The sequence below is a fragment of the Oncorhynchus tshawytscha genome, linkage group LG01 (assembly GCF_018296145.1).
Source record: "Oncorhynchus tshawytscha isolate Ot180627B linkage group LG01, Otsh_v2.0, whole genome shotgun sequence".
Taxonomy (NCBI): Eukaryota; Metazoa; Chordata; class Actinopteri; order Salmoniformes; family Salmonidae; genus Oncorhynchus; species Oncorhynchus tshawytscha.
In genome coordinates, this window is record NC_056429.1 from 65,864,511 (window position 1) to 65,880,360 (window position 15,850).

General features: G+C 41.5%; 1 protein-coding gene across 4 annotated transcripts in view; it reads left to right on the plus strand.

Moving 5' to 3' along the window:
- The window catches only part of LOC112255015 (protein bicaudal C homolog 1-B), a 76,539-nt gene that overhangs the window by 44,076 nt on the left and 16,613 nt on the right, over positions 1 to 15,850 (plus strand). For 2 of the 4 annotated variants that reach the window (XM_024428058.2, XM_024428045.2), the window contains exons 4-8: positions 7,856 to 7,935; positions 9,170 to 9,331; positions 10,380 to 10,433; positions 12,765 to 12,947; positions 13,931 to 14,182. In XM_024428058.2, coding sequence (XP_024283826.1) covers positions 7,856 to 7,935; positions 9,170 to 9,331; positions 10,380 to 10,433; positions 12,765 to 12,947; positions 13,931 to 14,182 — 731 coding nt within the window. The remainder of the gene's footprint in view (positions 1 to 7,855; positions 7,936 to 9,169; positions 9,332 to 10,379; positions 10,434 to 12,764; positions 12,948 to 13,930; positions 14,183 to 15,850) is intronic. The other 2 variants (XM_024428053.2, XM_024428068.2) reach the window with 1 other exon arrangement.

A 15,850-nucleotide genomic window follows, 5' to 3' on the forward strand; every position in this document is an offset into this window, starting at 1 on the left:
GGCTGCAATGTTTTTATTTGTTGGCTTTATGTAGGCTATTTTTACATGTTGGCGATGGCAACAGAAGTTTATTTTAGATTTGTATCGTTTTCATTTAGATATAATTTTTATTAACCACATGACATGACATTTGATTTTGAGATATGAAGACTATTAAATGAAATGTAACTGTTCCACGAAAATCATAACTGGCATGTAGAAATGGTTCGATAACTTGGCACTCCAAATGGAAAAGATTGTAGAACGAGGAGGGTCTGGTTAGGCTATATTGATCTCGGCTCCCTCCCTCTTTAGTAATTTGTGTGTCTTCATTTTTAATCGCAGTGCTTAAAGCATTAGACAACCTCAGTAGCCTACAAGTAGTTGATTTTATTGAAACACGGGTTGTGTCTATGAAACCAGTGTGAAATGGCTAGCAAGTTAGCGGGGTGCACACTAATAGCGTTTTCAAAGTAGTTGTTGAAGTAGTTGTTTCCCTTGCTCTGCAAGGGCCGCGGCTTTTGTGGAGCGATAGGTAACGATGCTTCGTGGGAGACAGTTGTTTGTGTGCAGAGGATCCCTGGTTCAAGCCCAGGTAGAGGCGGAAGCAAACCTGTTACAACTATATATTGAAAAAAAATACACGTTTTGAAAATGTTGACCAATCGATTTACCGAAAAAACAGACCATTCTCGCTCGACTAAGATTTGTTTTGAGTCGGACAGCCCTAAATCTTTTTAACAGCTCTTCTACTCCTAGTCAACCTCTTAAGCTCATTCACAAAACTAACATTGGAAGAACAGTTTGTCCATTTTTCAGCCCTATGATTTGTTGGCTATCAGCCTTTTAGTATTATATATTCCAAACGGAGGGGTATGAACAATGTCCGGTAATCTCTTCCAGTTATCTCATGGGTGCATGCACTGCATTTTTGCACATTTGTAGGAAAAAAAGACATGTATTTGTGACCCTTTCTGCTTAACAGCTGGAGGGGAGAGAGTACTCTATCGTCTAGGTACTGTAATCAACCCTGACATCTACCCACAATGAATGGATGTCATACACCTGTGAGTTTGAGCTGAAGTTAGCCATCAACACATCTACAGGAGACAAATTATGGATACCCATGCCATTCTGCTTCTCCATTATGTTTAAATTTTGAATCACCAGCTATCTGAAAGTCAATCATTTTTAAATTGGGGGTTGTCAAAACAAACTATTTGTACCACTTTCTGGAATCATAAATATTCTGTCAGTGATTCATAGGAGAAACAGTATCTTAGGCTAATATTACACTTTACCAGAACATTTCACCATGAGAATAAATGGTCACTGTCCTTACACATTTATGTATGACCAGTGGGAAATGCTCTAACTATCCATTTTGAATTGACAGCATTGCATTGTGTTTAACTCTTCTTTCCTACATTGTTTTATACTTGGTGTTACCCAAATGAACGATCAACTTCCTTCTGCAGAGAATATATGGTATAGTAAGCTTATCTGTGGTATTACAACAGTAGGCTATCAATTGTTCATTAATGACATCCAGTCATGAAAATGGAAGACTTCATTCATGTGTAGCTTTTTAAACACCTTTTTGCCCTTTATCACTACACTCCACACATAGCCACAGAGTGGTGACTTGTCATACAGCGCCTTCAGAAAGTATTCATACCCCTTGATTTATTCCACATTTTGTTGTTACAGCCTGAATTCAGTAGTGATTAAAAAAAAAATTCTCACCCATCTACACACAATATTTGACTTGGTGGGAGATTTTTCGACGTGGCCTTGGGCAGGGTGCTTGACCCTGGTTGTTTTAATATTCAATCAACATTTTAAAAAGGTAAAGGGGGTTTGGATACTTTATGAAGGCACTGTATACACCTGTAAAAAGTTGTCAATATAAAAAACGATAGAGCATATCCGCAGCGCCTAGGTCAGACCAAGCCTTTTGACAAGGCAAAAAAAATAATTGGCCTACTCATTATGAAGTTGCGCAGCGAAATGTCACGCGACATACATACGACATACATCAGAACAACATTTGAAATGGTTACATACAGATTAGTCAACCTCCACACACTTAGGGAGGGTGAGTGTGGGGTTTGCGCAGGTAAACTAAGTTTATTGACAAACGAATACTATCAATCTCTCTATTCGCAATGATATGACAAATTAATCGTTTCCAAGTTCGCGAAGCAGTGTTTACAATGTCTATGCACGTGTATAACGCTTGGAGCCATTCCTCTCCTGCTGAAGTGGACTATGGCCATGCTCGCACTTAAAGTTTAGGAAAATATGTGTCCTGCCAGAGTGCTCAAAGGCAACACATAGCCCAATCAAAGGTAAAAGTGTAAATATGGCTTTATTCTCTACTTATCAACACTACTCGAGGGAGTAGTCTAGATTCATGGCATTCGGTCATGGCGCACACTCTTTACACACGGGAATCATTTTGAAAATGTTTCGCTTTTCGGGACAGCAGCACAGCGATTAAATGGATACCAACTTTTCACGTTGGTTCAGCCCCCATTCTTTCCCCAATCTTTCTTCGTCTTTGTCATTTTGCGGATATAAAAAAAGTGTACCTTGAGCCAAATTGACTTAATTCCGAGCTTTTGAATGGAACTTTAGGAAAATGGGAGCCGAAAGAAACGCCCACCTGTTTAGGCGAGGTGCTGGCTAGCTGAGTAGAAAAGAAGAGAGCCGCATACTCTAGCAGCTCAGATGCAATAATTGAATAACCTAATATCCAACATTTCGACAGACAAGCTGTCTTCTTCAGGGTATGATGACATACACTGCTGGTCACTAGTTTTATATGGTGTCAAAGGACACACACACAGGTGTATCTAATCATAGCCGGGTGTGACCTGATATCATTGGTTAATTATTAGATATAAAAATAACATACAAAAAGCGTGAATGATCGCATATGATCATAGATACAATTTGGCTACAGAGGCCTAGAGACATTTTCAATGAATAGCAGAATCACAAGAATGGTTTCAGGTCAAAGTCTATGTTAAGACCGAAGGTAGCAAGGGTTTTTAAATTAAAGATCCAGGCGGCCTCTCGTTTTAACAATAAATTGTCAAGGTCACCGCCTCTCCTAGGGAGGGTGACATGTTCAATGAGATATAACAAAATCGAGTGGTTCGCTCCACTTTAGGAAAGCAGCACAAGTCCTCCCCCTACACAGAGGAGATCCTTCTGACTGAATCACATGCCAACTCTCAGCTAATAACTTTTGAAACTATTCTGCTTTTAAATGTGTACCAGTCAGGTTTTATTTGTTCAAAAGTCTGCTATATGTGTTCTAAGAAATGTAAGTTAACACATCATCTAGATCATAAAAAAACATTGCTGCCTTATTTATAGACCTTTCCAAGGCTTATGACACTGTTGACCATTATGTTCTAATTCAAAGGCGTGCTCAAATAGGCCTGGATCAGGCTTCTTGCAAGTGGTTTGAGAATGATCTATCAGATAGGACACAATGTGTGATTTCTGATGGTGCCAAGTCTGGTTTCCTGTATATTGCTAAAGGTGTACTGCAGGGATTGGTATTGGGACCTGTTCGCTTGACTATTTACATAAATATTATTGGTCTATCTATTCATTCTGTATGCAGACTACACTGTTATGTATGCCATTGCCCCAACTATTGACCATGCTATGTTAGAGCTGCAATCTGACTTTGTTGTTGTTGCCTCACAGAAAGCCCTGGTTGGTTTAAAATGTGTACTTAATGCGGGCAAGACAAAATATATGTATTCTAATTCTCGCCCCCAAAAAATGCTAGTCTACATATTTATTCATTGCATTGTTCTCCCAACGATCGGATTCCCACCTATAAATATCTGGGCAGTTGGATTGAAAAATACTTTGCTTTAAAAGGTGTATGAATGAACTAGTTAAAAAGCTATGATTTTAAAGTGGGCTTATTTTTTTAAATAGATCTAGCCTCTCCCTAAATAGCAGGAAGCAGATTGTACAGTCAACTTTCCTGCCAGGTCTTGACTATGGTGACACCATTTACCAGATTGCAGCAGCCACTACTCTTAAACCTTTGGATACTGTCTACCATAGCGCCCTTTGATTTATCACAGGTGACAGTTTTATTACTCACCACTATGTCTTGTATCAAAAGGTTGGCTGCTCCTCATTAGTCCTGTAGATCACTTCATTTTTTGTTTACAAAGCTCCACTGCACAAGCTTCCGACTTCCCTAACGTTGCTGTTAAAATATTAAAATATGAGAGAACCATCCTTGTGAATGGTTTTGGTTCTCTTGAGGTTCCTCGGGTCTTCACCGAAATAGGTAAATCCACTTTTAATTTTAAAGGCGCTCATTGCAGGAACCAACTACAAAATGCAATACAATTGGATGTTCTGGTGCCGCTCAGGCAATTGAAAATATAGATTGGGGACCTTGTTATTAAAGAATTTAGTTGTTTTTCTTGAATATTTGTCTTGTGCTGTATTGCTCAGGCAACCCGGGATTGAATCCGGGTCTGTAGTGATTCCTCAAGCACTGTGATGCAGTGCTTTAGACCACTGCACCACTCGGGAGGCCCTGGTCACTCCCTTTTTAAGGCCAGGCACCACACCCTAATCGGATCATTTTCACAGTCAACTTTTACCAGTTGAATGTAGACACAAATATAATGTTTTTTTTATTATCTTTTTTTCTGAAAAGGTATACTAATACAGTGGCTTGCGAAAGTATTCACCCCCACTTGGCATTTTTCTTATTTTGTTGCCGTACAACCTGGAATTAAAATGGATTTTGGGGGGGTTGTGTCATTTGATTTACACAACATGCCTACCACTGAAGATGCAACATATTTTTTATTGTAAAACAAACAAGACATAAAATGTATTTGCATATCATGCAAATACATTTTTCTGGACACCAGATGAATTCAGCTGAAATATTTAGCTTTTATTTTGTTAAGACACTCCAGGACTGGATTTATACATAGCAGATTGTGGATGAATACTTTTTTCTTTTTTCTATCTGTAAAATAATAAAGGTACACTTTTAAAAAAGAAAATGTAATCGATAAAAGTGTTTTGACAGCATATCAACAATTCCCTTTGTTCAAGTCTGGAGAATATGTTTAAGAATAACCACGTAGAATTTGGTGAATGCAGATGCTTCTGAGACTGAGAAATGTTTTGACGTGTGGGAAGAGTCTGACTTTTGGGAAATGGCAGTTAAAGGGGCAATCTGCAGTTGATACATCAATTTTTGGGCATATAAATGAATGATATGTACCCATTGATTCTTGAAGAATATAACTTATAAATGGCTAATGAACTTAGTTCAACTGTCATACCCCATAACAGCCCAATGTATATACTTGTTTTACTTCAATGTTTGTAAACAAAGTAAATGTAAACAAACACTATATAGACCTAAAACATAGTAAAAACTATAATTTTGATATTTTATATATCCAGTCCTTGTATCCATAGCGCTGTCTACAGATGTAGGATCTTAATTTGAGCCAGTTTGCTACAGCAGGTAAATAATCCTGCAGTGTAAAGAAATATGGATTATTATGTGGACTATAATTAATGGGCATTTTTTATAGGGGTTGATACATTTTTCGTCAGGGCAAATCAAGCAAGTCTGACATTTTTAAGTGGAAATTACAAACTGTAGAAGCCTTATTAAACCTCTAATACACTACAAGTTTGCATTACCTGCAGTGCAGGAAAATGATCAGCAACAAAAGAGAGATCAAGCTTTTTACCGAAACAGGGTGAGGGAAAATACGTTATTCTTTCAGCTGCGGTGATTGCTGCTTTAAAGACCAAGTACAATGGATTTACACTGCCAAATGAGAAACACCTATTAGACTCAATCAGTCACTGTCTCTTCAAAGTAAGTTACTAATGTATGTAGTTCAGTTTGTTACATTCTATGAAATTATGGATCCATGTCCATTTGAAAGTGGTTACAATTCCTGAAAGTTTGACGGTAGTATAAACAAATGAAAATATAAATTTATATTTAACTTTTTGACACTTGTTTTTTCTTCTTGAAAATAAGAAGAATGGACTAAAATACCCCCCCCCCAAAAAAAATCTACATGGATAAGTAGATGCAAAAATGATATTTTAGCCTGTGGTGCCTGGCTTTAAATAATATAAACCCATTCTGGAAAAAGTCATTAGCGTTGACGGTAAGCAGAGAGGGTCAAATGGTTTCTTTTGTGTCAAGTGTCAACTTCTAAGACCTTTCTTCTCAGCTGTCATATTGTATGTATTTCTGAATGTTTGGTGTGCCAAATTAAGACTTTGGGTGTTCATTTTCTGTTCCACAATCAATCATAAGAGTACACGCGTCACACTTAAAAAATGTGGGGGTGTTTAACATCACACATAGCAACACTAATTTAGCCCCCTAATGTAATGAGTGCCAGATGGGTAGGGAAAGCGGAAGGCCAACACCCTCTGCTGGTCTCTAGTCACAGCTGTGTGTTTGGAATGTTTCCTGAAACCAAAGCTGTGAGGGTCTCTTCTAATACTGCTGTGATTTTACTTTGTTTTTCTGTCTCAGACGGCACCCACTCCTATCGTGATGTAACCCATTGTGGACTTGAGAGGCTTTTGGGTTGTTTTTGTGGGGAACAAAATATCGTCTCACAGCTGTTTTTTCACCCTTCTGTGATCTCACCTCAGCGTTGAGAGCACGAAAGTCCCATGTCACACTGACGATATCCACACAGCCTTCCACTGCTCCCACAATCCCCCCATAGGCCCGTAAAACGTAGAGCACAGAGGCTCCTAAACGCTTCCCTGCAGCAGCATTCCAGAGCCTAGCCAACCCAGATCTCTCCTCAGTGGGGATCAGGGCCAGTTCATGTGCTCTCTCCTCACTTTTTGTTTTGTGACTCTCTTTAAAACTAAAACAAATCTTACCTTTATTTAACTAGGCAAGTCAGTTAAGAACAAATTCTTATTTTTAATGACTGCCTAGGAACAGTGGGTTAACTGCCTTGTTCAAGGACAGAACAACAGATTTGTACCTTATCAGCGCCGGGATTCCATCTTGCAACCTTTCGGTTACTAGTCCAACGCTCTAACCACTAGGCTACCTGCCGCCCCAAACTCTATGGAGAGTTTCTGTTTGGTTTGTGTAATGAGTTTGTTGTGGTGTTAGGTCTATACAGCGCAGTATAACACACTGTTTCTTTCAATCATTACCTACATTTCCATGTACTATTCTGTTTAACAGTATAGGCTTTTATCTGCATTTTCCTGCTCAACAGCTCTAAAAACTCTAAACCCAACAAATGTCAATAGGTTACAAAGTGTCTAAGTGAACTCTAAATATAAATATTTTCTTCTGTAGGAGTACAGTAAATCTGAGCTATTTGTGGTGTGTGCGGGGAGGGGGATTCCTGGAAGGAGCTTAACTGACTTCCTGCCCCTCCATACAGTCAACACAGGGGGCTCCTAGGACCTGGCTTGCCGCACGGCCAAATGGACTCTACAGTCATGAGCATTGAGCATACGTCCAGCTGTTTTTATCGACACAAGATAGTTAAACGGAAACGCACCCTAGCAGGCAATTGTTGTGTCTATTTTCTATGCAAACTTTCTAAATGTTGGGGGGATCACACAATTGATCCAACATTTCTGTGTAACAGCCCATAATGAGAGTTGGCACATAAGAAATTAGCATTTACCTCAAGTGTTTTGTATGATGTCATAATCATGAATGCCATCAATGCATTCACCTGGTGTACAGTCTTGGGAAAGGGTGATGATATAATCTCTTCATAACCTCTTTGTCTCCTTTTGTTCTCTCCGTACCTCAATCTCAACCTCTCCATCACGTCTCTCCCTTCAGATCCGCACATTAAGGTTTGTGGAAAGAGAGACAATGTGAGGGAAGCCAAAGACCGAATCATGTCAGTCCTCGACACAAAGGTGCGTATGAATGATGGAAAGGTGTTTGTTTTGTTCTCATGACAACACCAATACTGACATTGGTAATTTATCAACTATGGGAAGGTAGTCACAGATGTATCCAGTGAGTGTCTCTGGCTGTCATTTCATGCCCTAAGAAACCTTGGTTTACTTCCTAATTGGTTCTGTTTCTATTTGAGTGGCTTGGTAACACACTGAGAAATGGATTGATGGAGGCAAAGTGAGATGGATGGAGAGTAAGGGGCCCTGTGGATCTCACCGAGGTGGCAGGGGTCCACCATTTTAGAAAATAACTCCCTTCCACATCTTTCCCAGCCCATTTTCCCTCTCTCTCACACCTTATTTGGCTCACTCACTCCATCTCCAACAGAGTTCAAATGACAGGCGGCTTTCTCAGACGTGTGATATGAATTGCCACCAAGATGGCCAGTACTTAATTTCCTGAGTGTGTATTGGCTCGGCATGGTGCATGTCCTGTCTCTATGGCAACAAAAAACCACATCCCAAAATGGGCACACCATAGCACCCCCTGTGGGCAGTTTTTATCCTAACACTCTCAACAAGTATTTTCTCTGCACACAGTCAACACATGATTGCCTCCATAAAGGGGATACCTAGTCAGTTGTCCAACTGAATGTATTCACATATTTCACCCCAATGAGTTCAACATGAAACAACATGAAACAACCATGATTAGGCAGTTAACCCACTGTTCCTAGGCCGTCATTGAAAATAAGAATTGGTTCTTAACTGACTTGCCTGGTTAAATAAAGGTATAATAAAAAATACAAATAAAAAAAGTCGCCATTTTATAGCAATGGATTTGTCGAATGAAACTTTTTTGAAATATTTAACATACTTTTAGAGTCATCTGCTTTAGCTCTCTGTGTAATTAGCCACCTGAAAGGGTTTATGTTTGATATGATTGGTTATAGTCCTTATGCCTCTCTAAGTGGAGCTTCTCATGGTGTCCCCATCTGCCTGGCAGTGGTGTCGGACCAGAGCAAGGGTCTTGGTGTTAGAGATGCATCCTATTTGTCTTCGGCTTAATAGCCGAGGGTTATTCAAGCTGTGTCAATATTCACAATATTGCCATGATTTACAGTTATGTGGTATAGAATTTAATATTTATGCATGTAAGATTTCTATCATATCATTCACTAAGTATTATTAAGTACATTGTATGGCAGGCCATGCTTAAGAAGAGTGTCTCCCCCTCCTTCCTCTCCTCCAGCAGACTAACAGGGTAACCCTTAAGATGGACGTGTCCCATACAGAGCACTCCCACGTCATCGGCAAGGGAGGCAACAACATCAAGAAGGTGATGGAGGACACGGGTTGCCACATCCACTTCCCCGACTCCAACCGCAACAATCAGGCGGAGAAGAGCAACCAGGTACGGAGAGAGACACCACTGTATATGTACAATTAACAATGTACACAGGATCTGATAGACTGAATACGAATGAATGTTCTGTGCCATCATTAACCACATTTGTGTGGGACTGTCAAAGGTTCTCTGTTTGCACAGGCTTTATTCACCTGTATTTACTATTTTAACCACATATTAAACTGGTTTGTTCTCATTTGAGTATGTCCCATTTGTTAGTTGCTAGAGTGGCTTTAAATGACCATGTTGCAGAGAGCTGCTGTAATTGGCTGTTTTGATTGGATGTGCCATAGGAAGCCAGTGTGTTTGGGCTGGATTGGATAGACAAGCAGTTGGAAGCGGCTGTAATTTCCATTTACATACACCTCTGGAGGAGGCAAGCTGCCAAACTCTTCGCATGTGTCATGCAATCACACACCAAACTTTGCAAGCTATCCCTTACCTTGAACACCTTGTACCTCAAACCCAGTGTGTGTGCATGCATTTGTGTGAGGAGGCAGTGCTGACCCAAACTAGATGGTACCGCTTGGTCTCAAATACTGAGGCTTAATTTGTTCAGAAGTGCTGATTAAATTTGGCAGAATTTATGGTTCTTTAGGTCAGCGCATGCCTTACTCCATTATGGTGAGTTACAGATGAAAGGATTGAAAAGGAAGAGTGGAGGAGAGAGATTACCGCTCCGCTGGCAGGATATCTAATGAAGGCATTTATCTCCTTTTTAGATTTCTGTCGCAATTATTTTAATTGCAGGCACGCATTCAGGATATGAAGTGTTGAAAGGCAATTTTTGAAATTACGGGTTGGGGTTTTTAAATATGGTAAAAGCCTACAAACCATTTTTCTCTTTATGATGTTATTCTGATTGGGTTTTGATAAAAACATAACATAAGCTATGGAAATTAGAATGACCGGACCAAATGGAAATAAGAGAGAAGAGCTTTGGCTCTAAGCTTTTTCCTTTTTTCCCAGTTTTGATTCCAGTTTTAGATTCCAGGTTTGATTGAACTGTAATATCTCAACTATAACAATGACTTCTGTCGCTCCATCTGAACAGGTGTCCATTGCAGGTCAGCCAGGAGGGGTAGAGGCAGCTCGAGCCAAAATCAGGGTAAGTTGGATGTCATTTCTATGGAGGTCTATGAGGTCTGAACTATAGCACTCGGAACAGGCTGTTATATTGTAAGCCTGTGTCAATACAGTCATCCTTTAGTTGTCGTATAACTGCATGTGATAGCTGTGGAGCCTGTGAACTCCGAGGTACTGCTCTGGCCGTAGCCCATGTGGCACAGGGCACATAGGAAACAGTTCAAACCCAGCACACAGTGCGTCTGGCCTTGTAGAGTGTGCTCGGCTCGCCTCAGATTCAGCTCCAGCTCAGAGGGCGGTGGGCCATTCCGCTCGTGTGAGCCTCTGCCTTCCAGACCTTCCTTGTGTTTCGCCGCCATCACAATTCTTCACACGCATGTGCTTTCTTTACAAGTGGACCAAGACAAATAAGCTCAATGAGAGAGGAAAGGAAGAGGGAGAAGAAAGTAGAGCGCAAGAGTGCGAGCACACGTGATTGTGTTTTCACAGGCAACAGGGAGCAACCGAGTTCATGCACTTCCTTGATTAACAAAGTTAACCAATTGAATTTAGAAGTAATGTTTGAGTGTACCATTGTTGTAGGAAGGGGTTTAGAAAATAAGCTGTAATAGCGACATGAATCCTCTCCTCCCAAAGCCAAACACTAGCAGCCATACTCCACCAGTTCACCCAATCACTCAGCACCCCTCTTTTCAAACAGCAGCCCAGCTACTGCCCACTACCCAAACCTGTACACTGTTCTTACTCATACCACTTAGTACAACTACTCACCAACCATATGACATCTGTACAGCCACCCCACATACAGTATTAACATCTGCCCAGCGACCCTCATCCCAAACGTCCAGCAACCTTCCACCCCTTCACCCAAATACAAGCCCTACTTTGCTTCGCACTGATATCCATGTTGGCTGCCATAAGAAATGAATGAAAATGAACAAATCACTGTCAGTTGCCACTTTGATATAAACCTTTCATAGTTTGTTTGCTCCGGGTCTGACTCTGTACTGTTTGGGTTAAAAGTAAATGGTCCTGGGTGGCCTCATCCCTCTCTGCCTGTGACCAAAACAGTGATTAGATGGGTTTTTACCTTCGCTATAGTTTGTTTGTGCCAGGTCTTTGTTAGAGGTGTTTTGAAGGAAAGGTTAAAGTTGAGTTGTACTGCAGCCCTTGAAGACGTGATGGTGTATGATGAAAGTTTTAGTCTGTAGCTTTGTCCATGATTTATGTAGTCGTTATACAGTCTTTATACAATATTTGCCTTTCTGCAATATTTGCCTTTCTGCCCTTGTCTGCAGAACTCATGCACACCTTCAGATTGAATAAATATGAAGCTTAAAGTTGCCAGGAAGACCTGTTTTAAAAAGCTTATGTCAGCTCTGTCTGAGCCATTCTTCATTCATAGCCTGGTCGGGGCCGTACTGTTTGTCCTCTCTGTGTTTCCCTTCTCACTGACCTAAATATCTCTGCCTTAACAGTGGAACCCCTGAAATGTGATATAAAAGTAGGCCCAGAAACATATGGGATTAATCATGGGCTCATTTCTTTGGTCAGTGTAATTCATGCTGTATGCCCTTCTCTGGCAGCCTAAGCTATGGCGCACTGCCCAAGACAGAGTGTTTGGATAAGTGTGTGCGTGCGCGTACATGAGTAGACCTAAGTGTATGTATGAACTTTACAGCAAAATCTGCCGCCTCCAGGCTGTTTGAATGACTGCTGTGATTTGAGTGATGGGGTCCACTTTTAGTCAGGTCTCTTCTCTTTGATGGCGTGACTTGATGTATAATTTAGTGACTTGACCTTTTACAGTCTGAATATCAACAGACCGTCTAGGAGCAGACATGATCTGCTACTACAGCATTGGTACTGTATGTTTAATCGGCTCCTAATGGAAGTGTGCTGTAGCATGTGCCTGATGAAGGGCGTAACGCGTTAGGTCCCTACTGAGTATTGGCACAGTTCAATGCGTTGTGATAGACACCAAGGGTTTTTTCTTAACATTTCTATGCCGTGTTTGGCCACAACCCAGCTGAAGTGGGACATGTTATGTCTCTGTAGATGTGCACATGCCTCTACCCTATGTTAAGAGATCTCTCTCAACATGTGTTTTCTCTCTTATGCCTTCACTATTCAAATGGACTCTGTTACTTACTACAGGGCATTTGTGTAAAGTTCGCAAAAGAATAGTATGATGATGGTAATAGCAAGATGGCAATAACTGTATGCATCTTTCTCTCTCTCTCTCACTCACTCACTCACTCACTCACTCACTCACTCACTCACTCACTCACTCACTCACTCACTCACACACACACACACACACAATCTTTGTCTATTCGTCGATCTCTCTCAGGAGCTGCTCCCTCTAGTTCTGTCATTTGAGTTGCCGGCCATCGTGCAGCCTGACCCAGGCTCCCCCACAGTGCAGCACATCTCCCAGACCTACAACCTCAACGTATCCTTCAAGCCCCCCACACGTCTCTACGGGACCACCGGAGTGGTCCGCGGCTCCCAGAACAACTCTAGTGCCGTCAAGGTGAGGCCTGGCCACACCCCACACATCTACCCATCATCGAACCACACTACTTACAGAATAGCAGGGGTTGGGGCTTTGTGGTTAGAGAAGTGGACTGCTGTGACCAGAGGGTTGCTTGGTCAGCTCCCTAGTGGGAATTACAGTACTGTTGCTTTTAAAGCCAAGCACTGTTCTCTAACCCAGCAAGTAAATCTCCCTCCTGAGTAAATGTCTAATATAAGTCGTCTGGAGCGCCCTCTCCCCTTCCCACACCCTCCACCCTGGGCCTTAGAGCTATGGCTGGTGCCTAGAGCCTTTCAATCCAACATCCCTGGACCCCTCCACCCACCTACCGCTGACCCACCCTCACTATGGCCTTCAGTACAACCCAGCCTAGGGGGAGTTGAGTTAGTGGATGGGTAGAGGGTTCATTTTGTCTTGGGATGCTTGCCAGATCGGGCCTGGGGTTTTGGGGGACTATGTATGCTATGTGGTTGGAGATCTTGCTCTGTAAAAGGGGTCTGCCAAAACCACTGTGGATTGCTGTGCTGGCCTCAGTGGCTGAAGGCTGGAGTTCCATTGGAAGTCCTTCCAATTCCTCCAGTGATTGTTTGCAGAGGAGGCAGGGAATCCGACAATTCTGTCGGCTGCCTGGTGAAAGGGAAAAACAGTGGTTTACTTTGGTGTAAAACTATGGTTGAAATGTTGTTTCACTAGCTCTTAGGAGAAGCAAACAGAGGGTGGACACTTTTCATTGGTTTTTCTTCCTGCTCTTCTGCCACATTTGGATGTGCAAATTAATCTAATTTTAGCTGTGTTTTTTCCTTGCCCCAGACTTACCCCAGGTAACTTTAGTAGAAAGTTCTATCCACACAGTCACTCACTCACCTTTGAGCATTTGTCAACACACTGTAAGATCTTTTTTTTATCCTAGTCAAAATATTACTAGATGCTGCAGATTTACTGATTGAATTGATAGATTTGTGATTTTCTTCTCATCCCAGAGGGGCACTGCCATGCTGCTGGAGCACCTGGCGGGAAGCCTTGCCAGTGCCATCTCAGTCAGTACCCACCTGGACATCGCCCCTCAGCACCACCTCTTCATGATGGGCCGTAATGGCAGCAACATTAAACACATCACCCAGAGAACAGGAGCCCAGATCCACTTCCCCGACCCTAACAGCCCCCAGAAGAAATCTACTGTCTACATCCAGGGCACCATCGAGTCTGTCTGCCTGGCGCGCCAGTACCTCATGGTATGTGTCCATGCATGGTTTGTATAGATTAGAATAATTGCCTTGTTTCTGTTGGAAAATTACCCTGCATGTGGATTTTTGTTGATTTAAACCACAGTTTTATTTTGTTTTGTCTCTGACCAAGGCACTTTATCAGCTATGTGGGTTGCAAATGTGTAATATGTTGGTCATTTAATTGTCTTTTGGGTAAAAAAAACTTATTGGCATCCTGCTTAAACGTTAACCATAATATAGAGCAGCTATGCTAGCCAGTGTAGCCGTTCTTTGTCTGTGGCATCAGTCTTAACCAAAGTAGAAAAATGTAGAAATTGTTTTGTAAACTTAACTTTTCTCTGTCGGGAAGTGGGACACACAAGAAGACGCCCCTTTGGGCATTTGACAAGGAGATGAGCCTCCCCCACAGAGAGCCATCTTTAGACCATCTCTCAGACTGTAAATTACAGCTCCGGACCCTGCCTGTCACCACCAGCTTGGCCCAAACTGATTTAATTACACACGATGGGAAGTCCTCTATCGCTCAGCTGAATATAAAGTAGGAAGGAGTTCGTGGTGGGATCATGCAAAACAGGCTGTTTTGGTCAATTGTTTTGGAATTTCCCAAGTAGTGTTGTTTTTCAACTGATGCTTCTCTCAACCCTTTACACTTGTGACAATTGTCCTATATGGATGGATAGGGCCACATTAAAATGTTTCAAACAGAGTAAATATGAGAAGCATATGCATACCCATGGTAGCAATTGAAAGGAGAACACTTTGGAGGTTATGGGGAAATGATAGACCAAATGTGAGGATACAACAGTTCACCTGACACAAGACTGATTCCAAACATTACACTGGATTTTTTTTGTGCATTTTACATTTACTGTGCTTTTCTTGGGCATTTCTCGATAACAAAATCAGAAAATACTCTGGATACATTTAGAAACAAAATAAAAAATATTAGTGGAAATTGTGTGATAGGTGCAACATAAGACAAACAAATGTCAAGGGTTTGAGTGAGAGGTCTAACTGGTATCTCCAAGAGGACGCAAACCTCTCCAAAGTGTGCACAATTTGTTTGCAGCACAGCCCTGCATCCCCACCATCACACAATTACTGTTGTTGGTTATGCAATCCAAGAACATTCCATTATAAATCGCTGTCGGGGTCAGGTGGGCATCATTTGAAAGCTTATTCTATTGCCAACATGACGAGCTAAGTTATACAATACAATCTTAGTGTTAGGCTTTCAGAAGCACTTTAGGGAAACGGTTGGTAATTGTGATGCGCATATTATGGATTGCATTCAGGTGCAGGTTCCGCAGCTAACTTTCACAATACAACAAACATAAGCTCATTCTGTTCAGAACAACCCAGGGTATGACTCCATGTCATCCTTGCAGCTGTACATCGAACATAGCGATCACAAATGACGATAATGTAAATGACTTGAGTTTTATCATTTGGAAATGTGAAGCGCTGATTTGGACTCAAGGGTGTGTGGTTTGCTTGTATAACATCAAAGCGGTATTTATTATAATCTTACATTTCTCATCTTTCAGAAAATATAGAGTCCTCCTTCTCAGACAACAAAAAAATGTTGCTATGGGGGCATCGTCTAGTTGTGCTTGGTGCTCACGCTTAGAGCGTCAGTCAGTTGAATCCCATACAGCGCTGTAAAGTGGAGAC